Source organism: Daphnia pulicaria, chromosome 3 (genome assembly GCF_021234035.1).
Source record: "Daphnia pulicaria isolate SC F1-1A chromosome 3, SC_F0-13Bv2, whole genome shotgun sequence".
In the NCBI taxonomy this organism is placed as follows: Eukaryota; Metazoa; Arthropoda; class Branchiopoda; order Diplostraca; family Daphniidae; genus Daphnia; species Daphnia pulicaria.
The window spans coordinates 6,641,281-6,667,784 of NC_060915.1; the positions used below are offsets into that span (position 1 = coordinate 6,641,281).

The following is a 26,504-nucleotide window of genomic DNA, read 5'->3' on the forward strand; positions in this document are numbered from 1 at the left end:
TGGCTCCTGTAAGTATTTAAAGAAAAAAACAAAACAAGAGGAAAAACTAAAAATTACTTGTAGTAGAGTTCAATATTGGCCACTTTGGTAATAACGTCTTGCTTGAGTTGGGTGTTGCATCACTGTCAAGACAGCATTATCGTATTCTTCGTATTTGTCGTAGAGGAAGACTAAATCAGCCCACCAATGTTCCTTTTTCGCAGAACAATATTGACATTTGATTAAGCTAATTTGACAGAAAAAACTCGTGGTATCTCACCTGTTCAGCAGCGCGTAGAACTTGAGGAATGTTGACACCTGACCAGAAGAGTTCGAGATGCTCGCGCATTTTCTCCGGTTTGTACTTCGAGTAGAGGATACCCAATTCAGTGAACATACCCATGTGAGCGCGTTCCAATCCAAGAGCTGCTTCAAGCAAATTGATCAACTCCTCAAAATATCCACGATCCTCATAGTAGTTTATCAAATCTTCTAATTCATCGGCGTGAACAACAATGTGAAGACCGCACATCTGTGCCAAACGAAATTCTTTGTTATCAACGCATTCAAAGCAGACTTCCTTCCATGTACGTGTGCTGTTGGCTTTACGGGACGAATCAACAGCTCCCTGGAACTCTGTGAATAAAATATGTCAGAAGATTGCAAATAAATAGCCATCAAAAGATCTGCCAAATACCTTTCAAGTGTACCAAAGTAATGGCCAATCGAGCAAAATTCGAAACATTATTGTACAGTAGTTTAGCTGGCTCATACATTCCGTCATCATAGCAACGGTCACCAATTCGTTGAATGTCGGCATGTTTCGGGCCGGCGATAAACTCTTCCAAGTCAGCAAGCCGGTTGGTGCGGGCATAGGCGTAAATCAATTCAGATTCAATGAACGATTCACGCGCCTTCTTGCGAGCCATCTGCAGGTAGCGAACTAAATCCTCCCAGCTGCCGGTACGATGCGAAGTCGAGACCAGGTCCAAAAAGGCCGAAGGATCATCGGCTTTAATAAACGAATCAATAGCCTCCTTGACCAAACCTTGCTGAAGTTGCGCTTTGGCCAACTGTGACCATACGGCTGGTTCGTTACAGCGTTCGGCAAACTCGTAAGCACGATCCAAATTGTTGACGTTTTCTATCAATACCTATTTGACCAAAATAAGGAATGTTTAAAAATAGTAAAAAACATTTATCTTCATCACTACGTACTTGGATAGCGGAAGCATTGACATCAAATTTCTTGAAGATGGCAAAGGCCTCTTCGTAGAGCTGGTTGGAGATGGCAATATTTGCGATGTCTGGCGCGTCGTAGTTGTCCAAACGGGTAATGTATTCCATAACCCGAGTATGATCGGCTTTGATAGCTGTCAAGATGAGGAGATTCTGCAAGTTACGATGATCGCTGAACACAGAGCTGTCCAAAACAATTTTCTCCAATAACTCAATCAACTCGTTGGGCAAATCAGCCGTCATGAAGGCCTTGACCGTGACGGAAATGTCTTCTGGATCCTGTGTTTCTGACAAGGCTGTCTGGGCCACTTGGTCAATGAGATGACGTCTGAATTGGTTGCTTTCGTTTAACACTTCCACCCAAAGATCGGGATCGCGACGTCTAACCAAGTAACAAGCCTCCGACTTGAAGAGCGAATTCTCATTGCAAACTTTAATAAGCTCACGATCACATTGGCCACGTTCGTAGGCAACGCAAGCCAAGTGTGGATCACGCTTCTCACAGTATTTTCCAACGACGCGACTGTCGTAGTATCCATTTTCCTTAAGGAAGCGCTCAGGATTATTATTGCTGTCGATATAAATTTTAGCCAAGGCGTTGTGAGTGGCAGGTTCGACCGATCCACCATGGATTCGTGACCCCAACCAGGGCAAGAGCAATTTAAGACGATTCCTCTTCTCTACCTCTTCTACAAGCTCATCGGTTGAGAACTGGCCACGCACGACCAAGATTAGGGACTTGATGACATCTTCCGAGCAGTCAACGTCTAGCAGACCGCCGATAACTACGGGCAAACGAGAAGGATTCACCTTCTGCACATAGATTTCAATGTACTTTTGAAGGCTATTTCGGTATAGATAGAGCACCAAATCATGGACGAAATCAAAACGATCGCACACGATAATTAACGGCAACTGATCAGTTAGTTTTGCCTCCTAAAATGAACAAAGAAATGAAGCCCGTTAGGATATCGATCTAATCACTTATCAAGCTATTGTGCACAATTACACCCACCTTAAGGAAGTTCTTGACTCTTTCAGCATTGTAGCAATTTGACTCCCTACAAATTCGCTCCACTTCTTTGATCTGTCCAGTCTTGCAGGCGGCCTGAATGTACTTGAAATGTACTTCTGGATCTTGGCTGAAGTTCACAATAGATCCCAAGAAGTAGAAAAGTCCCTCAAAGCTCTAACATCAGGTAATCAAATTAAGAACCCGCTTTGATTACAAAAATTATATATTTAATCACGAACCTTGAAGGATTCAAACAACTCGATCAGCGAATTCGTTGAAAGTTGTTCGTGGTACTTGGTGGCGATCTGAACGCCAATCTGGAGGTTCTGACGAATGTTAGCCTGCAGCATAGCACGAAGACACTCCAAAGAATCCTCGACAGACAATGAACCGAAGTAGTTCACCAACCATTCCGGGTTTAGAAGGTGAGTGTGGACCACAGCACGCTTGATATCGTACAAATCGGTGTAATGCTCTAAAGCTCTTTGAAGAAGACCGGCCTTTTCGCATAGCTGTGCAACGTGAGCTGTCATAGTGGGTAAACATTTGATCACCCAAAATAGCGTCGGCCACCTAAGAAGAAAAATTGAAATGTTTTTAGTAAATTTGAATTTTTTAAAAATTATTATTATTATTATTATTATCTTTATTTTTTACTGACCTGAGGAGCAGAAAGGAGATTCATCTCCAGCAATCTGGTCTGTAATGGCCCTTCGGCTGGACGGTTGTTCTTCAATGCATCCAAAAGGAACGCCGTGCACGGTTGGACCATGTTTTCCTCAAGGAAAATGTCAACAATTTGGGCAATGTCGGCTAACGGTTCATCGTCTTGCACCAGCATCTGAGCGAACATTGCTCCTTGATCGGGACTGATGCGCATGACACTACGTAGCAGGAACACATAATCGGGCGTGTAACCCACTATCTTTGCATACAGAACAATTTTGGAGAACTGTCCAGTTTCAGCAAACCACTGAATAACTTTGTTAGGCACGTTCGCTCGCAAGTAAACCGATAGGGCCAGAGAACCGAAAGTAGGACCGGCCTGTTCCAACAAGTCACCGAGCTCTTCAGAGCATTCAAGTTTATCCTCTTTCAACCACTTTTCTAGCAGCTGCTTGCGACCTTGCTGCAGAACGGGACGACATAGTTCCAAGGACTCAAATTTGTTTAACTGTCCCTGATCCAACAAGATTTCAAAATAATGCAATAGCGGGAAAGTTTGGCCTGGCTGAGCGGCCACTGCTTGGAAGCGCTGGATTGTGGCTGGTGTTCTCAGAATGGCCTTCGGTGCATTGGCGGCAACCTATGCACAAATAAATCTAACATTAAAACCAAACAAAGCATACGTTAAGCAAGGTGATGTACTTTAGCGGCCTCGGCATACTGCTCACCCTGGAAGAGTGTGTTGAATTTTCGGACAAAAAGTTCCTCAGCCCCAGCAAGATTGTTGCGCGTAGCAATCCGCAACGCAAGATCCGGATTTTGCATGGCTGTCGTGATGTATTGGATGATGGTATCCTCGTCAACGCTGACAGATAAAACCTAATTTAAAAAAGTTAGCATTACATTTCAACACTTTCAAAACACTGGAAAATACATTTAAGAAAACCAAAATATACTTGGCCTTTGCGATTGACCCAAATGATACCCGAAGAGGGCTCGTGTGGGGCGGTGACGAATACAGTTTCTGCCGAAATTCGGTTCATGTAGATATACCAGTCTCCATGTAATACAAATGAATGTAGCCATACTTTGTAATCAAATACAGTACGTCGTGTTTCGGGCTGACCTAAAAACAACAACATTTAACAATAAACACACTGTCAAAGTACATTCGATCGTTTTTCACAAACGTTTCTATTGCGGCGCACAAAATTATTCATTTTTAAAATGAAAGGAAATAAGAGTTTACCTGCATAGCTACGGGAAAGTCGTTCTGGGCTTCGGGTGGGAAGAAAACATCCGACATTTTTCTTCGCAAAAGGCTGATTTCCGGTTGGCGGCGTTCCTACTTCACTGATATGCAACTGCGAGGAAATTTAAAGATTGAAACTAATCGAAATGACGACAATGGTTAAATGTTTACCTTTCCGCCCTGAGCACTTCTGACTGCGTAGCAAAACAGGGTAGAAAGTTCAGGATTTCCCTCCATTTTGAACTGTGAGAAGGCAGCAGCGTGACCTTCGATAGGTTCGCTGACTTTTCTTTCGACAGAGTAAAGTTGCATTGCTCCAACGACGCGATTTTGGTGGGTGGATTGGCCAATAAGAAGTAGCCACGTTTGCTTGGCGTCCGTTCTATAGTTGATAATTTGACAGCCTGTCAAACTGGAGTGGCGGTCAAACATTTTCAGCGGAAGAGAAAGCCACTCCATGGACCAATGGTAGACGGCACCCTCGGTGACTAAGACAATGGTATTTACAGAAATCCATTTCCAAAACACCACATCTTCCGTCATGGTGTGAAACCTCATCATTGACTCAGTTCCAATACAGAAAATCTGGAGGGTTCTTCCAGCTAATAAAAGTCAACATATAAAAACGATCACATACCCATCATGCTATTACATAATCAAGAACACTTACCCTTTAGAGCAATCACTTTGCAGGCTGGATTCATGATGGCTGAATCTGCAGTGAATGGCCTTCTGATGGGGTTTGTTGGATCATGCAAGTTAATGATGACCACCTGTGCTGTTTCTCCCACCTTCTCTCGGACACAGATGAATTTGTCCGACTCCATGGTGAGAGTGCTGAATCCGATGTTGGCAGCATTGATCCTTATACTTGTGAGCTGTGTAAATTGAGAAAAAAGAAGCACTGATAAATGTGGGATCGGGAAACAAAACACTTCCTTGCAAATAACAAGTATTAATTATGGAAACCTTACATATGCAGACAACCTTAATTACAGCTTTAAAATGCAAGTGGTCATTCTTCAAGCCACACATAATAAATTGGAAAATTTTTTGTGAAATCATGTTCTCGTTTATCATGGCTGAAAACTATTGATTGGGAAAGGTGTGAGTATGACTTGGCAAGTATATGTCACTTGATACCCATTGCAACAGTTATTAAACGATATACTTGTTTCATACTTGAAACGAAACCAAAAAAGCAGGTGCGTCATTTAAACCATCTTATAGGACCGGAAAAACCGTACAATCCGTTAAAAAAATGAATTGTCGGTGTGAGTCATTGGCCGGCCACATTCAGGCTGTCAAACCCATAAACGTTTTTACTTAAACAATGATCAAAATTGAGGTAAAAATACCTGTAGATGCTCTTGAAACTTGATGGGTAACATCTGAGCCATTATGACGGTCTGATGGTCTAATCTAAGGTACAAACTCTTCTAGATCGGGACTTTTTTCCAAATAGCCTCCCTCCTGAGAAACCGAACTGATAGACAGCTGTCACACAAGTTGCATTCCTTCATGCCAAATGCCCAAACGCCATGTTCATCCCAAATGCCAAATGCCAACGCAAGTCAGAATTTTGTGTATTCATCCGCTAGTCAGCTGCCACCGCCGCCATCTTTTCCAAAAATAATTTTCAAAATGTGCATTTAAGTACAAATAGATACTTATAAATATGCGTTAAATGACTAGTTAATTCATAAAATTGTTTCCAATTCCGATATTTTCAATAAAATTTAACGCATTGCGACTTTTATTCTGGATCTATCTTGCGCGTGAATTTGATATTGGAACCGCCCCCTTTCGTGAAGTTACTATATGGCGGGACGTGGACATAGGGAAATTTAAATGTTCAAAATCATTACGCCCCCCTTTTAGAAAAAAAGCCTAATATAATTCTGAGAAAATTAAATGTGCAATCGAAATTATAGAACCGATTTTAATATTAGCATGATGATCTATTTCACCACGTTACGCACATCGCACAGCAGATTATTAATCACTCACCAAAACGAGATAGCAAAAAGAGGAAAGGAAAAATGTAACCAACAAAAGAAATATAGAGAAAAATGAGTGAAACTAATCGTATATAAGAAGTTTGTATGTGTGTGTGTGGACTGTATTTTTTTTTGTTTTTTTGTTTTCTTAATATTGTGGTCAGCCTGGCTTTTCTTATCGGTCATCCTCATCATCGTCATCTTCGATAATTCCCAATCGTTTGCAACGGATTTAACCGAATTGGTAACTTCTTCCTGGACCAGATTAAAGGACATGGCCAGCAGAGCGATACCGAAGAGCAGGTAAAGTGAGCAGAGGGCAATGCTGATCTCGACGTTTTCTTTGACGTTTTGCGCTGGAACAAAGTCGCCAAAACCGATTGTGGTCAGAGTGATGAAACAGAAATAAGCCGAGTCCAGGAAGGACCACTGCTCCCATCCGCTGAAGAGGCCGCCAAAGATGTAACCGACCACCAGTAAAATGCTCAATCAGATGGGCACCGGTTTGTTGTGATGGACATCTTCTTCTTCTTCCGAGTCGATGTAGTCATCCTCGTAGACGTAATCGTCATCGTAGTCGACTTCTTCCTGCTCCGTCAGTCGGCTGAGACGATTACTGCCGCCGCCGCTGCCGCTGCCAGCTCCAGACGTTCCAGCTACGTGCGTGCGTCATTGTTACGTCACCAAAATGGGAGGATCGATAAAAGGCATCGAGTCACAACCCACCCACCCACAGAAGAAAGAAAGAAAGAAAGAAAGAAAGGAAAAAAAGGAAAAACTAGATTAGATGAAAAACCGCCTTAATTCTTTTCTGGCAGTTCTCGACACTCTAACTAAGATAGAGACGTCGTCTCGGTCTTTGATCTGAATCACAGGCCTGTTAGAGATCGTGACTAATTTTGTGTAACTCGTGAGACATAGTCATCCATCAAAATAATTTATTTTGATTAAGGACTCCTATTTGAAGAAACGAATTTAAATTCTGCCGCTAAGCTGCAACGCTACCGAATTTCAGAAAATTGTACCGAATTGTACCATACACCTTGAGTCATCTAGCGTGTAAAATTGCAAACAAATTGAATATACTTGTGGAACAGAATACTTATGATAATACAGTTTTTTATGTGAAAAATTTGACTGGGGTTTTGCTTTTTTAAAAAACAATATTCACCACCAAAACATATTCAATACCAACTTTTTACTAATGCGATTCCGTCATAGCGCTACGCACCCAAGGCCCAACTGCAACACCTTCCAAACAATTAATTTTTATAAAAACATTTCAAACGTCAACTATAACAATTTTTAACAATTAAGAATTTTTTAATAAAAATTTGCATTCTCTTTTTGTACAATTAGTAATTTAAAAAAATGTCTAATTTATTCCATGTCACATCGCAAATTGGCAATCTTCAATATAAAGATGTCAGCGCTTGGTTCAAAAGTAAACAAAAATGTACTCCACGATATTCCATTTATTAAACTTATGCTGTACATTCGTTTGCTATTGGTGTTTCTACAGGTGATTTAGTATTCTCTTTTTTATTTGCATTCTATAAATTATTAATTCTTCTTGTAGGTTATTTTCAACCATCTCATACCTGACCATCAATCAGATGGATTTCAATCCCCTTACAAGCTTTTTCCTACCAACTCTACATTGTTAGATACAATTGTAGACTACACATTGGGTGGATTTGCACGCTGGGACGGGCAATATTTTCTCCATATTTCAACTCTAGGTTACACCCATGAAAATTGCCTTGCATTCTTCCCTGCTTATCCCCTTCTTTTACGTTTCACATCAGTTTGTCTTTCATTCCTTAGTTGCCACACACTAACTTACTGGAATTCCACATTACTTGGCAGTATTATTATAAATACTGTTTGTTTTATAATTGCTGCATATTTTTTATTCTTGATTACGGATAAGTTGTTTAATAACTCAAATTTTGCCCTTCAAACATGGAAACTATTTTGCATTTCACCTGCAACCATATTTTTCTTGGCGCCCTATTCTGAATCCCTCTTTAGTGCCCTTACTTTTGGTGGTATTTACAACTGCATTGAGTACAAGTTTCTTACAGCTAGCATTTTCTTTGCTGGTTCAGGTCTCACTAGATCTAATGGTCTTGTAAACATTGGATTTTTGCTTTATTTTGCTGTAAAGAAAACCTTCAGTACCAAATGGAAAGGTGTGCCAACTTTAGTTGCCAAAATAGTAATTTCAGTCATAATAACTGTTTTTCCATTTCTCTGTTATCAGTACTATGCTTTTACACTTTTTTGTTTCCACAAACCTCATCGTCTTCCAACGGTTATTCACAATTACTTGGTGGACAGAAATTTTACTGTTCGTGGAGAAAGAATCCCACAGTGGTGCGAACAGAGCATTCCTTTTTCATATTCGGTTATCCAATCCCAATATTGGAATGTAGGATTCTTACGCTATTTTGAGTGGAAACAACTACCAAATTTTCTCCTGGCTGCGCCCATTCTATGTCTGGTCTTTCTTTATTCACTGATGTATGTCAAACAAAACTTTCACATTGTGTCGCATTACAATTCATTCACAAGTGGCCGATCACAAATAAGTCATCCCATTTTCCGTCCTGCTGCCTGTGTGTTTGCCGCTCATTCCATATTTCTGGGCCTTTTCACTTTTTTCTTCGCTCATGTTCAGGTATAACCTTAAACAAAAGCAAATTCCGAATTTCAGAAACTGGAAACAAATAATTCATTATCTCAACATTTATTTAGATCTCCACTCGTTTGATTGGGTCGTCATGTCCAGCAGTCTACTGGTCAGTTAATAATTTTAAAAAGATTAATAAATTCAATTACACGATCATTAACCACGTAGGATGATGACTTGGATGATGGATGGAAAATTGGCTAGCAAACGGAACTTAATGGAACAATGGAACCCGCTTCGACAGAAAAATCTTTCCACTGCAGGAAAATGTGTACGTTTCTATTGTTTGTCATACGTGGTTATTGGAACTGTCATGTTTGTAAATCACCTACCTTGGACTTAAATAATAAACTTATTGCGTAGAGAATGATCATTTAACACCTATGTTTTTTGTGCTGATTTCTAAAAAACGACAGTAGTATGTGCCAGCGAAAAAGATTAGAGTGCGAACCTTCTTCTATCGTGCAAATTGCAATTAAGTTCTAATCAACCTCGAAACCAAATAGAAAATTATTAGTAAAATCTATTACGCTTGAAGTTTATACAAAGGAAAACACATGACCGTCAGCTTAAAAAAAGTTATTGGCCAGACGAATGGCAGATGTGGTGGAAAGAACCAAGTCGAGTGTAGGCAATCGAATTGTTGGAGCTTCCATTCGTGAACGCTGTTTGCGACGTCGTTTAACTACGGAACGTTCTAAATCGGAGCGCACGAACGACCGGAGGTAAGGCAGGACGTCGGCTGAATGACTGCGACGATTTAGTAAAACACTTCTTGGTATTGAGCACTGAAGTACAACTTGATTTGCACTCTTTGTCACTTTGTCGTACCTGCATCCCAAAATAAACAAACATTTATAGTTGGCCAGCAAGAAATCCAAAATGTTAATCCATACTGTAATTCCACTAAGAAGTCTTGAGGAGACGTTTGTGTCATGTGACTCAAATCTTTCTCCATTAGCTGACTGCATCGATCAGACATAAACTGCTGGATTTCATACAACAAACTCTCGTCGTTCCAAGATAAATCATCCCTGGCGAGACAAGAACTGAACAGTTCCTTGCCAGAGCGGAATTCCAGGCATCGAGCGAGGCGCGTCAAATCTCCATTCGCTCCTTCCTTCTTTGATGATGATGTCTCATCGACTTGTATTGTTTCTTCGGCACTGTCGGGATCAACAAGGCTATCGTTCGAGAGAATTCGTGAGAACTTTTTCTTCGTCTTCCTCTTGACAATGAGAACAGAATCGGAATCCGCATCATAAGTGAACCTCGAAGACCTCGGGGCAGAAGCGTAGGGCCACTCGCAGAGTTTCCCGAAAATAGGAAGTTCAATAAGCTGAATTGGGCTGGAGTCTGAGGAATTGCTGGATGGTTTCCAAATCCTACTTCCATTATTGCTGTCTTCTTCGTCATTCTTAAGCTGCAATTGATTAAAGTTCAACTTTAACCGCAACGGATGAGACTGCAAGAGGAACTGTAAATTCAGCAAAAGGGAGCGAAGATCGAGGTCTAATTCACCTCGGCTTCCCACCCAATCGGCCAGTGCTTTCCATTCCAGGGGATAGCCTTCAGCTAGACACACGCTCCACAAATAACCACCTATCATTGATTTTTGGAAAACGAGAATCAAATATAAAAATCCGTTTCTAAACCTTTTCAAGATAGAAAACTTACAGGCAGTCGACTGATCTGGACTCAAGAAATAGAAAATATCAAAATAGCTTTTAATTTTGTCCTGAATTTGTGTCAAAGCTCGTTCCTCGGTCGAGCCTAGTGTCAGGACAATGGGCCGCTTGCTGGTCTGGATCAATGTAGTCAAAGCGTTGTAGAAAGATTCATCTTCCATTTCGAAAACAATATCAACCTGAAATAACAACCAAGAGTTGAGTAGATAACAACATGAAACCCTAGAAATATTTCGCAATTACATCTTCGAAAAGTACGAGAGATAAGGCCGTTTTAATTTCTGTGCGGGCAGGTTTGGGTGCAGCTTTAGCGCCACCGAAAAACATTTTGCCCATACTGCTACTGACGGCATTGCCGTTATTGTTAAGCGAGTGTGACTGGGTAGCCTCGTGAAGGTGTGAAAGAAGAGTCTTGCCATTTCTCCTCGAGGATGCATTGACTTCCAAAACGTTGTACCCCAACTCTTCAGCCAAGGCGTAAACGGTGGCCGTCTTCCCGCAACCGGCAGGTCCCACCAAGAGAACACAATTACAGAGCTGTGGAAATAAAAGAAAGCCGTCAGAAATGGCGAAACAATAAACAATAAATAAAAACAATTGATTACTTCCTCTTCTTCTGGGTTCCAACTTGAATTCGATTTTTCATCAACGACGGCATCCTCCGAGTCTGTGCAGTCCGACGCTATCCTTTTCCTCTTTCCAACCTTTTTCGAGACTTTCTTGGGCGGAGCAGCGACTTCCTCGCCTGCTCTTAGTTTCCACTGATTTAACCAATTCTTCAACTGTTGGGAGGACATGCGGTTATTGGCTAAGATGTCAGCCGATTGCTTGGGAGCGTAGGCATCTGTCCACGGCAAGTCTCTGTCGCCATCCCTTTCCATGTTAGCTCTGGGAAGCAAAGTTCGGAGAGTTCGGAAGAAAGGAAAGGATAGAGAATGGTCTTCTTTCATCCGAGTGATCCACTCTTTACAAAAACGCCACTCGAGATAAGATGCTTGTTTGGGGGATATCGATCGATTGCAAGCCGAGTTGATACTACCAGCATTCGAGTTCAAGCTGGATGCAAAAGTTGTGGGTCGATTGATCTTCTTCGAATGTGGAAGGCTTTTCCGCAACACAAGCGATTCGGGATAGGGAAGTCGCCACGGCTGAGAGCCGGCCTGTGTTACGTGACTAATTTTGGGGAAAATCTCAACTGGGCGCTGCTCAAGGGCTGCCAATGCAGCGGTTTGCTGCTTCAGCACCTCTGGAACGCCACTAAACAGGAACTCTTGCTTTGCTTTTTTCACAGCTCGCGCTTCCTCTTCCCACTTTTTCTTGAGGAAAATCGGAGCGATATCTTCAGAAAGGATCACCAATTCATCCTCACTGTTGGCTTTTCCCTTCATTTCTCCTTTTTTACGTTTTTTCTTTGAGATTTGTTTAGGTTCAACCAGCTCCTCTTCAGGCTCGTCTCGCAGAGCAACCGGTTTGACGCGTATTCTTGTGCTGCGTCTCGGTCCTTCTTTGGAGTCGCTCTCCTGGTCGTCTGAAAACAAAAATTCGTGATGAAGTTAAATGGAGTTACAAGAAACTTGAGACGATTCAGCTGCATGTTCTACCACCATTTCAGAGATCAAAGTATTAAACTTCATTACAGTCTACTTCTCTAGGAAGGCCTCTCAGTGCTTCACTCTCATCACTACAAATCTTGATTACATGTAAAACATTGACAACTAGACTATCATCATTACCATCGGAGACCTTGACATTGCCTGAAAGGCAAATTTTCATCTTCCACTGTGAATTTCGTGTTTGGGGCTGTACTGGATCTGGATCCTTGACGTCAACCATCACTTCAGGACTTGGACTGGATTCCGTCATAAGCTCTTCAGACGAAACAAGCTCTATTGTGTCAGCCAGGGCACTTGGAATGCCAATCTTTCGTTTCTTCTTTCTCTGCACCTTCTTGACAGCAGCAGGAGCTTTACAGCCCTTCTTTTGGGGGGATCCATGAACTTGGACTTGCACTGTCATTACGCAAGGCTTTTTGTGCTTTCTTGTGACAGCTTGCCTGTCAACAGGAGAAAAGTACTTTGTGATGGAGTTGCCATACTGAGGTGGCAAAATGGTATCATTCTCAAAGTCGTCGTCGTCGTCGTCGACAGCAACGGAGCTAATTTTCGCAGTCCGGGGACGTTTAGTAACACTTTGAACGGCAGTTTCGACTCCGTCTCTCGGGACGTCGTCGGCAGCAAGAGAACTTGTCAGTTCGTCTGGCGGCTTAATTGTGACATTGGGACTGAAATAGTGCATCAAATTACGATTAGACATGGCGTACTGAAATGGAAAATCGATTGGGCCACAAGTTAAGGGCAGGATTTCATGATGGAGAAAACAATAAAAAAAAAAGTGCTACGATAAAGTTTAACAAGGCTCGCACAAGGAACAATGGCCCAAGGAAAAAATCAACAGAAGAAGTCCCGCTCTATCTGCGTTACGCTGTTGCCATGTGTGTAATAAACTGGTGCGGATGAATTTCTAATTTTCTACAGTCTACACTTATTTTTTTTTTGTTTGTTTTTAACATGGTTTTAATGTGTGAATTAAAAAGGTTTTTCAATTCATCCTTAAAATTAGGGCGAAGTGATCCATTGACGTTTCACTCGTTTTTCGTTTGTTAATTAGCTCTATCATTTGGTTAGAACGTCAAAAGTTATTAAAAATTTTACTATGTGAAGCCGTATTATAATAATGTGACCTTCGGATTACGGATTCACAGTTCAGTATCAGGTTCTCTGCAAATTCATTGTTCTCTGCAAATGTATTGTCTTTTTTCTTGAAAAGGATTTTCTTCAAAAATTGGTTTTCTTCCTTCCTTTTCCGAATAATTGAGAGAGAGAGAGAGAACGCCAAACTGCTAGACTATGCATCTCTGAAGTTGTCCTTATTTTCCATTTCATCAAAGGAGAAGACGATTTCTTCATTATAAGAAGCGAACGACTTTCATCATCGAAAATAAAGCGTCAAGTGAAGCGTCTGCTGTGTTGGCTACAATGAAAATTTTGATATCTTTTTTGGCGCCACCCTCGTCAAGAGGAAAAGGACCTTGAGAGATGATGTGGTTCGCGTCAATCAACATTAGTTGGAGTCGGATTGTTAAGTTAACGAATCTAAAATATGTGTCTGTCTTGATTGAAAATTTTGAAAATGAAATAAAAATTAGGTTTGAAACCAATTTATAAAAGAAGCTGCCGGAACGAAATGCGGTGTATACAGGAATACAGTGATATGCGCAATAATCAATAATAATATATATAAATACCTTACTGCATATACACATGATACACAACAGCATGCAATAATCGTAATTGTCTTTTTTCTTTGGTTGTTTAATATACGCGAATCATCGAGAACAAAGAAGATGGAAACAATTTTCTTCCGTCTAAGCTTGAAAGCATTTCCTTTGGCTATTTCAATTTGAATTCTGCTGTTTTTTTTTTTTTAAAGAAAAAAGCTGTTTGGCTTTTCGTGGATTAGAATAGAGTAAAACGACATGCTGGGGTACATATCGGTGGTTGATATAAGTAGGGGATAACGACGTGGGGAGAGTATATAGTATACCGGTGGCATATCCCAGTGGGGGGGGGAAGGAATGATGAAGAGATTACCGAGGGGAAATAATTAAGTCTGTATAGAATATATAACATTCAAACCAAATCGACGTCGCCATCGTCTGCCAAGTGCGGATGAGGAGGGGGAGGGTAATAACGGGAGTCTCGTCGATCAAAAACCGTCTGCGTGTGCGCGCGTACTGTAATGAATTGGAGAGAGAGAAATGAAAATGCGACACACAAAAGAGTTGGACTTTTTTGTGTGGCATCGACATTGGGTTTGGGGTTTTGGCGCTTGTTGTTTTTCAAAATGAGGAATTGGGGTCGTTTGCAGCGTTTTTATGAAACGGTACAGGAATTGCGCTTGGCAAAGCTGCTGGTGCCAGTAGGTGATGAGCTGACGGAGGAATTATTAGCGGCGGAAGTGGCGGCGACGGCGGCGGCGGCTGCCGCTGCTGCCGCGGCCACGTTCGATCCGTGAAGGGACAAATGGTGTCCCAATTGGGGATGTGGGTGGTTGCCGCTGCTGGTCCCCGGCGGGATGAGGGTCCGGGCCGGCAGCGACTGACGTCGTTTGCGGACCGCCGGGCTGAGTGCGATCCGCGATTTGGCCTGAACAAACAACTCCTGGAACACCTAAGATACCAAGAATCAATCGAGAAACAATTATTATTTAATCGCCCAGTCAAAGCGAAGGGGGTAGTGCGGATGGATGGGCGCGCACCTGGACGACATTGATGTTGTTTTTGGCCGAGGCTGGAACGAATCCGTGTCCCCAATCGCAGGTGACGAGCGACTCGACCATTTCTTGGCAGAGGAAATTGCCTCCGTCGCTGGCGGCCCGGCTGTCAGGTGCACTACCGCTGCCGCTGCCGCTGGCCCGTTGATGATTTTCGCTCTTGTCGTCGTCGGTCTGCGGTTCGGATGAAACGGATCCGGAGCGGATCAGGTCCGTCTTGTTGAGGACGACAACAACCGGACAGGACGGCCCTTTGACTTCCAAAATTTGCGATCGACAATGCTCCGCTTCCTGAATTGCAATTCATATTCAAATGCCGCCATAATTATAATTTTTTCGTGTTTCACATAGACAAGGGAATGTAAATGTATATGATCCGGATCTGGTTGGCGGATTATAAACGTGACGAATAATAAGAGCCATCATTAGAAATGCAGGTCGTATCGGACAGCGGGAATGGACGGTAAGTATATAACTATAGAGAAAACAAACTACCCGCGCGCTGGCCCTAATACTACTACCACAATGTCCAGCATATCTAATCCCCGCACACATACAATTCCCTGAGCGACGGACGTGGAGTCTAATAAAATGTGGATGTCTATTTTGCTTATTCCACCGGAGCATCGATGAATTGTTGATGAGAGGAAGGAAACGAAGATCGGAACCCACCCACCTCCTCCACCTCCTACGGTAGAAATGGGACACACGCCGGTTGATGATGAGTCGGAGGGGCTTTGTGTGTGTTTATAGATAGAGACGACCAGCCGGGATGCTTTTATATATATTTGTTTTCTGCTGCTGGAAGAATCAATAGGAAAGAGAGACGAGGCTGCTGCATGTGTCGTGGACGCTGCCGTCCAACGTGAACTGGAGCGTGAAGCTTCGCCCGGCATCGATTTTCATCTCGTCTGCCGAGTAGAAACACCGTCCGGGGGAGGAGGAGGGAACAAAAAAAGACGAAAGAAAAACGATATCTGTGCGGAGGAGGAGGAGATGAATGCCAAAAAATAAAACAACAAAACAAAAGAGAGCTAAATAGAGTAGTACATCCAGCCAGAGCTGCTGGCCTGATTGATCAACTTGCGATTTAATATTTTCTATGGAAATCGTCGGTTAATCCGGCGTGGTCGGATGTCAAAAAGGAAGAGGGAATAAAGAAGCGAATGTAACGAGACCTCGAGAGACGAAGGATCGTCGGAAGCGCAGACCAGGACGAAACCATCAGCCGATTTGATGGCCAGCGTTCGCATGGCCGGGAAAACGTAACTGCCGCCCGTGTCCAGAATGTCCAAACGGAGATCCAGGCCTGTGTGGTACGGTGGTGCATGCATCCGGGACAATGGTGTCAAACATCAAACAAAAAATAAAAAAATAAGAAAAGAGGGGGCAGAAAAATATAGGAAAACGATTAGGAATAAATTACGGTTATACAATATATAGTAGCCTACATAGTATAGTATAGGGTATAGTATAGGCTGTGTGGGGAGGGTGGACGATATTGCGGAGGCCTATATATTTATTGGTCGGCAGCCAATGGCAGCTGTCCAGCAAGTAGCGATATAAATAATGGGCCAGCCAGCAATATGTATACCTTGACAGTCGAGCTCGACGGTGTGCATGTCCTCGACGGTGGGCCGGTAGCGAGGGCTGTAAGCCGCGTAGAGGAACTGGCCGACTAACGAAGTTTTGCCCGCCCGCGCCGAACCCATTACCACCACCTACATGTAACACAGCAGCAGAACGGGAGGGGTTAAATAAAAGAAAAGACATAAAAGTATAGCACGTCAAATCCACCCCACTACAATGTATGAGGACACACGCAATAAAAGTGTAGTACGTTGTCGCTCATCCAATTTTCTCACCACCAATTTCCATCGCCTGAATTTATTGTCTCGTGGCGTTCAAAAATAAACTATTGTTGTTGTTGGTTGTTGTACTATATCGACTCTCTGTCATTCCGTGTGTCCTTACTTTTGGCCTTTTACTTGTAATAATGTTTTATTCGGCTATTTCCGACGAGATCAAATCAGATCATCAACATATCAAATTGGGGTCTGTTTCTTATTCCCCGCCTCCATCAATAAGATGTGGATCTAGTTAATTGCTTTCCCCTTGTGCTTAGAGATATGGGCGCCGGGCCAACCACTTCCAACATATTTGCGGTTGTCCACTTTCGATTCCCTCTCCCATCAGTCGTTATGACGTCACTGGTCATAACGAAGCCATGACCATAACGGGAGTAGATCTACAGAAGGTATTGGATATAATAACGTAACAAGAAGAAGATTTGATGATGGATTTTGAGCAAATGGAATCAACCCAAAACCAATATGCCATAGCCAGTATGTTGTTGTGATGCTGCGAGATATAGTACAGGACGTATAGCCGAGCAGAGCATAAAATTTATCGACACGTGATGGAAGCCGGCCAGCAAAGAGAAGAGTGCCGGTAACGTAATATAACCCGTTGCCACGGCAACCGGAAGCATCTCGTTTCGCCATCAGCATCACGGCATCAGCCCCAGCCTCCTGACGGACAGAGTTATACCAGAGAGACACGTGATGCTGATGGTGAACTTATTTTGAATCGATGCGTGACGACGTCACGTCGTTCCCCTTATTGCACACACAATCCAAATGTACAGTATGTAGTATCTCGTCCTCCCAATCAGGATCGCTTTCCTGGATCCGCTCCTTTTTTTGTCGACACGGAAAAGCTTCCAGCAGCAGCTCATTGATTCCAACGACTTTTTCTTTTATGCTTTTTCTTTTCGTCGACTTTTCTATAAGGTGCGCGTTTATTCACCGTGTACATATAACTGCAAGGTGTTGACTCTCACCCGGCGACGTCGTCGTCGTTCAAATGGACAAGTTGACGTCGTCTGCATGACGGAGTCAACCCCCACAAACTTGAAACGAAGCGGCAAATAATAAATCAAACAACCAACTCACGTCCGCACATCCATCCGTCCATCTAGCTGGATATCCTATATACGCGTATGTATGGAGACGCTGCTCTGCAGCATGAGGTGGACATGTGCCAATGGATTCACGCACGTGTCACTAATACCTTGGAAAGCCGCAGGCGACCATAGACGGCCGGGATTCTTTTTTAATAATTGACGTGGGCGTCGAGAAATGTCAATACAACTAGTCGATTCCTTATTATTCTCATCAGACAAAATGGGCTCAAGTATATATCCGGCTAAGTTTGACCCAGGACGTGTACATATACGATGACTAGGAAGTTATATATTTCCGATTATAGCCTATTATATATTTAACGGCCAATAGTTGTATTGCCCGGGCAACAAGGTCCGCAATTGCCAATTTGGCAATTCTCTCTGCTGACCGGCTGTTTGTGGGCTGGGCTGCACTGGGCCGCACACAATAAAAAAAACCTTGGGACTGATTGTATCGACGGAACTGATGATGGGCCAACAACAACACCGACAACAACAACAACAACAAAAGTAGACATCCATGGAGACGGGCCTGCTGTTGTTGCTGATTTCTCACCCGCGGTCTCTAGCGACTATAGGCCGCCCGTCTACATATAATCAGTTTCCCTGATTCTATTATCTCCAAACTATAATCAGGTCTAACGTTGTTATACACATATACAGACTACACCAGTATATTATTACGATGCGGAATTAATGATGGAAACGACCAAACAGTTGCAGGGCCTGATTATTTGCCTCTCATCTTTTTGTTTTATCCACGTTACGTCACGTAATAATAATAATAATGAATGCAGCGCGATTTAATGAGTTCCGGGAATGCCGGTATAGTAGTTCTTGAGAAAAACTTCAACAACAGAATTCACTTATTGGCTATTACACGCTGCTGCAGGCGAAATACGATGTCACGTAATCATAGCAAAGTGTTGTGTCAACCACTTTGATGGGAATGGAATTGAAACATGCGGTTGGATGTCGACGGTTTTGATTGCCAAATGCATCAACACACACACACATCATGTTTGGCGGTTATCGACTCTCGTTGATATGCGCGGGAAATGATCCAGGGCACAACTTTGATGAGATTTGGAAGAAGAAACTGCGCCGCCGCACTCGGCAATCAAAGATGAATGATCCAATATCCCTCACAGTCGTCTATGGCCCAGTTCCCCTCCATTTCGACCTTGTCGGATGTAAATCTGGATCTCTTTATTCCGCTTGGATGGGCAGTGACGTTTTCAATATCGAAATGATCCAGCGACAAAGATAAACGTCGGCGTCTACTATATAGCTATTAGATGAGACTAGCTGCTGCTGCTGGTTATATCTTCACACTACTAGTATATCGACTGCTGCTGCTGCTGCTAGAGGGTAACCAACAGTAACGGAATCTTCTCATTTCATCCGCTGCTGGATGCTTTGTCGACTTTTCCCCCCGGCCAGCTCTTTTTATTACCAAATTTGTATCGGTATCAAATTTTTTCATTTCGGGTTCAATCTTGATATGTGACCAGTTGGCATTTCACCGGGTTCCCTTAATATGATTGTCTTTCCTGGAAGGAAAAATGATTTCCATTTGCCGGAAGGCGGCAGCCGGGCAAATATCAAAGAAGCGAATGCAATTGATGTGAAACTATGGTGAGTGCTGCGGTTATAGTAGCCTATACAGTACAGTACCTTGTAATGAGATTTGACAGGAGTTGTGGGAGCCGGTGGCGCTAGATTCCTGCCGGATGCTGGCTTGACTGCTGCGCTGCTGCTGCTGCCGGACAAGGCCGGCTCGGTGGAAAGGGGACGGCGCCGTCGGCTTTGCCGATGGGACGGCGTCCCGCATCGACCGGCCGCTTCTTCCAACGACGACGACGTACCGTCAACCGACTGCTGCTGCTGCTGGTGGTGGTGGCAATTGGGTTGCTGGCCATTGCTGCCCAGCGGCTCCTCCTCGCTGGTTGGCGACTGCACCACGCACAGCGCTTGCTGATTTCAAAAGCCGGCAAAAACAAAAATTCCATTTCCAATTTGATCTCATAATTTTGAATTTCAAATGAAAAATGGAAACTGATTATTACCAGTGAAAATCGACGCCTTTGTGAGTGGCCTCCCTTCATTTCGTATAGGGAATCCAATGCGGCCGGCTCCGAATCAATAACACTGTTATACAGATGATATAGGCGTGTGTTATGGAATAGATGTGAAATCAAAAGAGGCAGCAGCAATACCCGCGTTGCTTGGCAACCGATTTTTTCAGCTGCTGTTCCTGCCGACGGAAAAGAAATCAAATCGATTATACATATACACACATTTGGCGAATATCTTTTATATTCTAGCGGAATGAATTTTGCCACATGTCATTATGTTAAGTCACGGTGATATAGCCGGCAAATGGACTCGGCTCCATCGTGTTGCACAAGGCACTGCTCGTTATTATCAGCTGAATAATAAAGCAGCGCCATTATATTCCGTATTCCGGCTCAAAGCTTCTTATGTGTTTACACAAAAAGTTACCCGCAGACCAGCTCTAAAGCAATGACGAAGAAACTGCCAAATATTTTATAGGCGATGCCTTAGCTTCTTAATGGCGCGCGCAAGGGAGAGCCAATTGAAAATTTAATCACTGGAAGAAAACAGCATGCATATCTCTAATATACTATCGACCTTTTTTAATTCTTTTTCTTGATGGCAGCAGGGTCCTCCAACTTTTTGGTTAGATCCTCAGAGTTTTCAATCCAAACTTTTTTTCTTCCGCTCCTGCCGGCTCCTGCGTCACTTTTATATTTTGAAATAGGAGAATAATAATAATAATGTGCGTCCTCGACCCCGTTTCGTTGTTATTGACTTTTTCTTTCTTTCAAGTTTTCCAGGCCAGGTGGATGTTGTGTGCTGCGCTCTCTTGCATCCCGCGTCTTGCACGAAATAATTGGGAAGCTCACGGGTTCATTATAAAAATGTGATACGTTGATTTCGGCAACTATGACTATGCGCTAGACTCTCGGGTTTCCTCTTGCATTTCACTCTCGCATCGAAGCAATTTAAAACGTTTGATTACATTCAAAGGCGTTCGTCATTTATTCCGTGACCTCCGTGCCATCACGAGGATCGCATGTTCCGGCGATTGGCTAACGTCCAACCACAATGACATCATCATACTACATAATATATGTAGCGCCGGTATATAGTGCCAACTCTCTATATATATTTATTGATACATGCCATGGCAACAACTGTCACACATTTGAATTTTCCCGATCGATCGAATTGGTTTTGATCATCAGGAATGAACCGTATCAACTTTCCGGTCGGGAAGCCTTTTGAAGTGAAACTGCGCTGGATAACATACGTACCCCCGTATTCCCTTTGAAATCGTGAGGGAAAAAATAAATCGAGAACGCGTTTATAATCAAAAGAATATCGGGCAGAAATAAAAAAAGAAACAGGCGGCGGCCTGCAGAGCAATTATCAACATTTCCCTGTAGGGCATTTCATTTGATGAGAGATGCATCGATTCGGATGTGAAATCGATGAAACTGATGAAATGCTTTTCTCCGCTCATCTTTTTATGTTATACGGGAAGCAATCAACTAGAGAGAGATGGGAGATGGGAGAGAAGACCGCAAACATTTTGCGCTATGCACACAAGAAAAAATATGAAAAAAAGGGGGGTCGAAACTTTGTGGTTTCAATAATATCTCTGTCATCGTCGTCGCCGTCATTCCTGCAACAAAAGTAGATCGAGAAAGAGACAATAAAGCAGCTAGCATCTATTATAAAGAAGAACTAGAGTGTAGCCATTTCAAAAGAGAGACTCTCTCTCTCGCTCCATTTTGTATTGGAGGCGACGTCTATTTCTGCTGATGCTGTGCCCCTTTTTTCTCATATGTTGACAAAAATTGTGGAATACAAGAGACGAGCCCAGCAGCGAATATAATGGCACGTGCTGCTGCTGCTGGCCTTTGCTGCTGCTCATTTCAGAGCCTCGCTCTAATGAAAAGGTAAGAAAAGAAGAAGAAAAAGGGGGTCACTGACTGAACTGCGCCATCTCTTTAACCCCGGCGAAACAAAAGATTTCTTTTATCCAAAAAAAGAACGTGATCTCCTACGTGTGTATTATAGGTATAGTAGCTATATAGTAGAACGGCTGGTATATATGGGGGAATCGCATTATATCCCTTGAAAATGATGTCGGCAGCGTAACCTTTTCTTCTTTTATTTTTATTTTTTTAAAACCCAAAGTGTCGCTTTTGGGTGACATTGGCTGGCGACATTTTGTCATTTGGCAAAAAAAAAGGTAAAAGTTCCCAGGGGAGGACACTCCCGTCCGTTAACGTTATAGGCCTACGCACTGGAAAAAGAATAAAATATAAATGAAATCTCAGCATAGACTTGACACACTTTCAATATGTGTGCACACTTGTGTATATAAGTCTACGTATATGTGGAGACGAGAGATCGCCCTCCTGCTGGGCTATTCCTGGAAACTAGATAGATCCCATCCAATCCACTTAATGTCTATACGGCGCGAGATATACGAAAAATTCAATCAGTTTGGCTCTCCATCTTGTAATACATTCACCTTTATAGCTACATAGTGTTTTAGAATATATAATACAACTCTCTTCTCTTATATGTTATACAAAGCGTGCTGGCCTTTTTGATACGACCCAACAATGTCCAACCATGTACTAATATTAAAAAGACTCTCTCTCCACATTTATAGATCTGCATTTGCAGGGAGGAGAATAATCCGCGGGGCATTTGAATTCTAAAACAAACACGGCAAAATGAAGCGATAAACAAATAACAAAAGAATCCAGTTCACGGCCCAGCATCGATCGACATTGTCCAGCAGAATATTTACGTGAATTGAAAACGAACCAACGGCCAGCTGCAGAGAAAGAGACATGTAGTAGTAGTAATCATAACTCACCTAGAGATTTGGAGTTTGCTGGTGTATTGAATTTTGTGTAGGACTAGCACATCCGGGTAGCAGGGACGACGGAAGTTGAGAGCAGCGGGCCGAAATGAAACCGGACCGACTAATGTGTAAACACACGCACGGATGAGGCGAATGCTGTGCCGATGATGAGCAGATTCACGTCAAATGTGTTGCTGTGGCCTGTCTCGGGTTGAAAACATTCAACGGACTGCACCCACTTGTATTAGAGTCTCTGCTGGCCGATGCTCATTTGTGTTTTGTTCGATTCAAGAATAGTCAGTCCGTCAAATGTTTCTATTTATGCGCCGCGATGCTGCTGTACATGTGAAAGATGCTGCTGATGATGATGTTTCCGCTCGTCGTCGTATGTTTCACCTTCACTGGCTGCGTGACAACTGACCGACGTTTCGCCCCCGTTCCGCCCTCATATAGCCAAACACACACAGCAGCAGCCCCAGCAGCCCCCGTGCACAGCCCTCAGTGCTGCGTGAACGGGAGCCGAACAGGCTGCGTGGACGCCTGGTTCGTCGTTTGTGCATTCGCCAGTTGGTGATGCGAGTTGGTGAGAGAATATAAGGGAGAAGAGAAAAATATGTTGGCCGGGAATATAGTGTTCGATTAAAAGTCCCTGCGTGCAGCTGTATTATTATGCCGTCCGAGAAACGTGTCATCACTCACGCTATGACGTGGGAAAACAATAAATATCGTCGCCTGTTTATGTGCCGCCGTGCAGGTAGGCGGCGCACGACTCCATCATTTCACCACGTGACCGTTCTTTATCGATGGCGTGAGAAACGTGAGCATCATCTATGATTGGCGTATTTCTCCAGATTCACCGGAATCCCGTCTCATCCTTTCCACCCAATTAAACGGAATTCGGCGGAAAAAATGGGATCGATATAATACATATCCAGCAGACAATCTAATAATAACCTTTTCACGCGCGCGTGATGTAATCTATATAAAATTACCGATAAAGTCGTCCTGAACGACGTCAGTTGAATCCTTGCATCTATTCGAGGATATATAGACGTAGAATTGGCAAGGGAAAATATTCGATATCGAATATATATACAAATGTCGGATTGCTGTTGGCATTATCTGACAGATTTATATAGGAGCCCTACAAGCGAAACCGGACAATCTACGTATATAGAAATGCTTATACATGCCGTTGTGCTCGCTACACGCTATATAGATGTATATATACTTAGATGCGCAGTTTATAATATATATGGCTGAATATGTATATTGGTATGATGGCGACGCTGACATTAAAGGGAATCCCCTTCCTGCTGCTGGCCCGTTGACTGTTACATTTATTTGCTATGGATTCCCCTGCCAAAAAACAAGTGCAGGGGGCATCGGGGACTTTTCACGGTACATGGCGCGGTAGGATATGGTCGTCCTGCCTTATACCATGTATACATAACACGACGACAAATGATACTCGTCTAAAATACATTCAACTCAGAAATTCCCTATATGTAACGTCATTGTCGATGACGGCCCAGCCATTACGTAAGGCTTTTTTATAGTAACGACCCAGTCGTTTCGAGCACAGTCTACATTTCGAGCTGATCAAATCGGCTCGTAATAATTAAAGAGGCAAAACGGAAAGGGTTGATAGGACTCATCAATCTATTTCGTCCATCTATAAACATCGCCCGCTATGTGTATAATAAATTAAACAGGAGTTTTATTTGCGATGCGACTAACAGATAAATCTAGGAATGGCGATACTATATTGCATAATATATCCCGTGAATGTATATACACAAGACGTTGATAGATGTATCACGGATCATTCCACGTGGAATACATTGAGACTCTCAGAAGTGGGTCCCAATCGGATCGGGACCTAAAATCCCTTTCTTCTTTCTCTCTTTCTATATAACTCCAAAGTCGAAAAAAGGAAAGAAAATATCTTTTGCATCTTTTATGATGTGTCCCCCGAAATGTGTTTTGTAACTATTGATTTCAACTGGAAAGTCTATAGCGCGACGTGATGTGTGGACGACCTCAAAAGCTTCGACGAAAAGAAGAAAAAGAAGAAAAAGAAGAGATGATATGTCTCCTTTATTATTAGTGTAGAATTTCACACACATATCTCGGCATCGATCTCGTCACAATCGATGGCGCAGTTCTTCTCCTTCTCCACATTTCGTTTTGATATATTCACGGCAATCTTTCAGCGCAGATGTACAGTAGATTATAACGTCTTCTTCTTTATTTGAATAATAAAACCTGGCAAGGGATGAGGGAGAATTGCCTTTGATCGCATTTCCCAGACGATAATATGCGACGCCGAAAGTAATGCAGGAAGGAATGAGGTAGACTCGCGCGTCTCTTATGCAAAAAGTGGATGGCAATCAAAGTTCAACGAGGTGGAACGTTTTACGTAACTATATATATGCCCCCCGTCGCCGCCGTATAGGCTATGATACGCACCACTTTGCATATCTAACAAATTGGGTTCGGCCTCAGACAGACGAATGTATAAATAGATAGAGACATAGACATAAATAGATTTGATTATATACATCAGTGAGTTTATAATGTGTGCCAAACGGTAAACAAGGCCGACGGGCGATTGCGCCCAATAACAGTGATGCTGGACAGCAGCAGCAGCAACACGTCGGGATATACTTATGTGTAACTTTGTTGGAGATTCTATATGGAATATTGAGACGGCTAACTTTTCAATTTGATGACTATTCGCTCTCGTCCTAATTATAATGAGGCGTGGGCTCCAATCAGGCGCTTTCCGTAATTCTCGCACACGCCGAGAAGAGGTTTTCGGAATCCCGGGGCTCACGACGACACCATCAGGGAATTGCGTCGGACGATATGACGTGGGTTCCATGCCAAACGCTGAACGGATAGAGTATAGATATAACTATATCTATCTAAGCACTAAACTATACGGCGCTATCGCCTACTATAACATTACCGACACCCGAAAATTGGAAATATAAGAAAATCAAAAAATAAACCAGTCGACATTCGTACTGAAATGAACATAGCTGTAACTATACAAACTTCTTTTTCGGACGGCTGTGACGTCAATGCAATGGCACCCAGCACAGCACCCAGCCGTATTATATTTATTTTGTGCCAAAATCAAGTCCAGTCCAGTCCCAACAATGGCGTGACCCCTGCTGTCAAACCGAATCAAAATTTCATTTGAAAAGTAAATATTTTCTATACAACGTACATCATATATAATAAATATCTTTTGCTGGCATGTAATCAAAGATATTATTCATTCAGCTTTGACGTCAATAATTCGCCAACAGAAACCAGTTTGGACGGCGAATGAACACGAGCAATGACTGAATAAGGCGGAATAAGGAAAAAATGCGATATGTGTACCAGTTCAGTAGTTAACCAAAAGTACAGCGACGAGTTTATATATATTTTAATGACGTAAAAAGCAAAACTCCGTCTACACATTCAGCTGGAAAAAGTTATTGACGGAGCGACCTGGAGCTCTTTCATCTGGCGGCTCCGATGTGTGTGTATAGCTAGCACCGGTGTGGATATATGCCGAGCTCGCTGATGCTGCTGCTGTGCTGCTGTCATCAATCGATATATTATTCACGGCCCTCATCATCATCATCATCGTTTGGCATCGTGACATGCAGCTGAAGCCAAGCCAAAACGCGCAGTATACTATAAGCTGGATGACGAACAACCTCCAGGACGATCCTTGGGCGACGTCGCGACGTCAGGGGGGT

At 42.9% G+C, this 26,504-nt stretch overlaps 4 protein-coding genes across 5 annotated transcripts; 1 reads left to right on the forward strand and 3 right to left on the reverse strand.

Moving 5' to 3' along the window:
* Positions 1-38: 38 nt before the first annotated feature.
* Positions 39-5,657, reverse strand: LOC124328859 (clathrin heavy chain 1-like). Its single transcript, XM_046787674.1, is given in 17 exon segments — positions 39-102; positions 104-192; positions 260-615; positions 677-1,133; positions 1,198-2,154; positions 2,234-2,407; positions 2,473-2,761; positions 2,763-2,806; positions 2,895-3,539; positions 3,602-3,778; positions 3,856-3,950; positions 3,953-4,025; positions 4,149-4,199; positions 4,201-4,263; positions 4,323-4,753; positions 4,822-5,029; positions 5,510-5,657. Coding segments are annotated over 17 exon segments (4,200 nt in total). The 5' UTR covers positions 5,552-5,657; the 3' UTR covers positions 39-53.
* Positions 5,658-7,335: 1,678 nt separating this feature from the next.
* On the forward strand, positions 7,336-9,213 carry LOC124328878 (GPI mannosyltransferase 2-like). Of its 2 annotated transcripts, none has more exons than XM_046787712.1 (5): positions 7,336-7,474; positions 7,575-7,663; positions 7,732-8,834; positions 8,912-8,955; positions 9,015-9,213. In XM_046787712.1, the coding sequence occupies exons 2-5, from the start codon at positions 7,606-7,608 to the stop codon at positions 9,187-9,189; spliced, it is 1,380 nt and encodes a 459-aa protein (XP_046643668.1). In that variant the 5' UTR covers positions 7,336-7,474; positions 7,575-7,605; the 3' UTR covers positions 9,190-9,213. The 2 variants fall into 2 exon arrangements, with proteins under 2 accessions (XP_046643668.1, XP_046643667.1); XM_046787711.1 differs by having other exon boundaries at positions 7,340-7,474; positions 7,575-7,673; positions 7,731-8,834.
* A 136-nt stretch (positions 9,214-9,349) lies between these two features.
* LOC124328865 lies at positions 9,350-13,019 on the reverse strand. Its single transcript, XM_046787685.1, has 6 exons — positions 12,268-13,019; positions 11,140-12,062; positions 10,778-11,071; positions 10,524-10,713; positions 9,743-10,448; positions 9,350-9,677 (listed from the first exon to the last, which is right to left on the reverse strand). The coding sequence occupies exons 1-6, from the start codon at positions 12,845-12,847 to the stop codon at positions 9,416-9,418; spliced, it is 2,955 nt and encodes a 984-aa protein (XP_046643641.1). The 5' UTR covers positions 12,848-13,019; the 3' UTR covers positions 9,350-9,415.
* A 746-nt stretch (positions 13,020-13,765) lies between these two features.
* Positions 13,766-23,174, reverse strand: LOC124328884. The gene is made up of 7 exons (XM_046787720.1): positions 22,756-23,174; positions 19,901-20,088; positions 19,509-19,808; positions 16,461-16,587; positions 16,045-16,175; positions 14,852-15,157; positions 13,766-14,763 (listed from the first exon to the last, which is right to left on the reverse strand). Exons 2-7 carry the CDS (start codon positions 19,937-19,939, stop codon positions 14,467-14,469), a joined length of 1,200 nt encoding a protein of 399 aa, XP_046643676.1. The 5' UTR covers positions 19,940-20,088; positions 22,756-23,174; the 3' UTR covers positions 13,766-14,466.
* Positions 23,175-26,504: the final 3,330 nt, after the last annotated feature.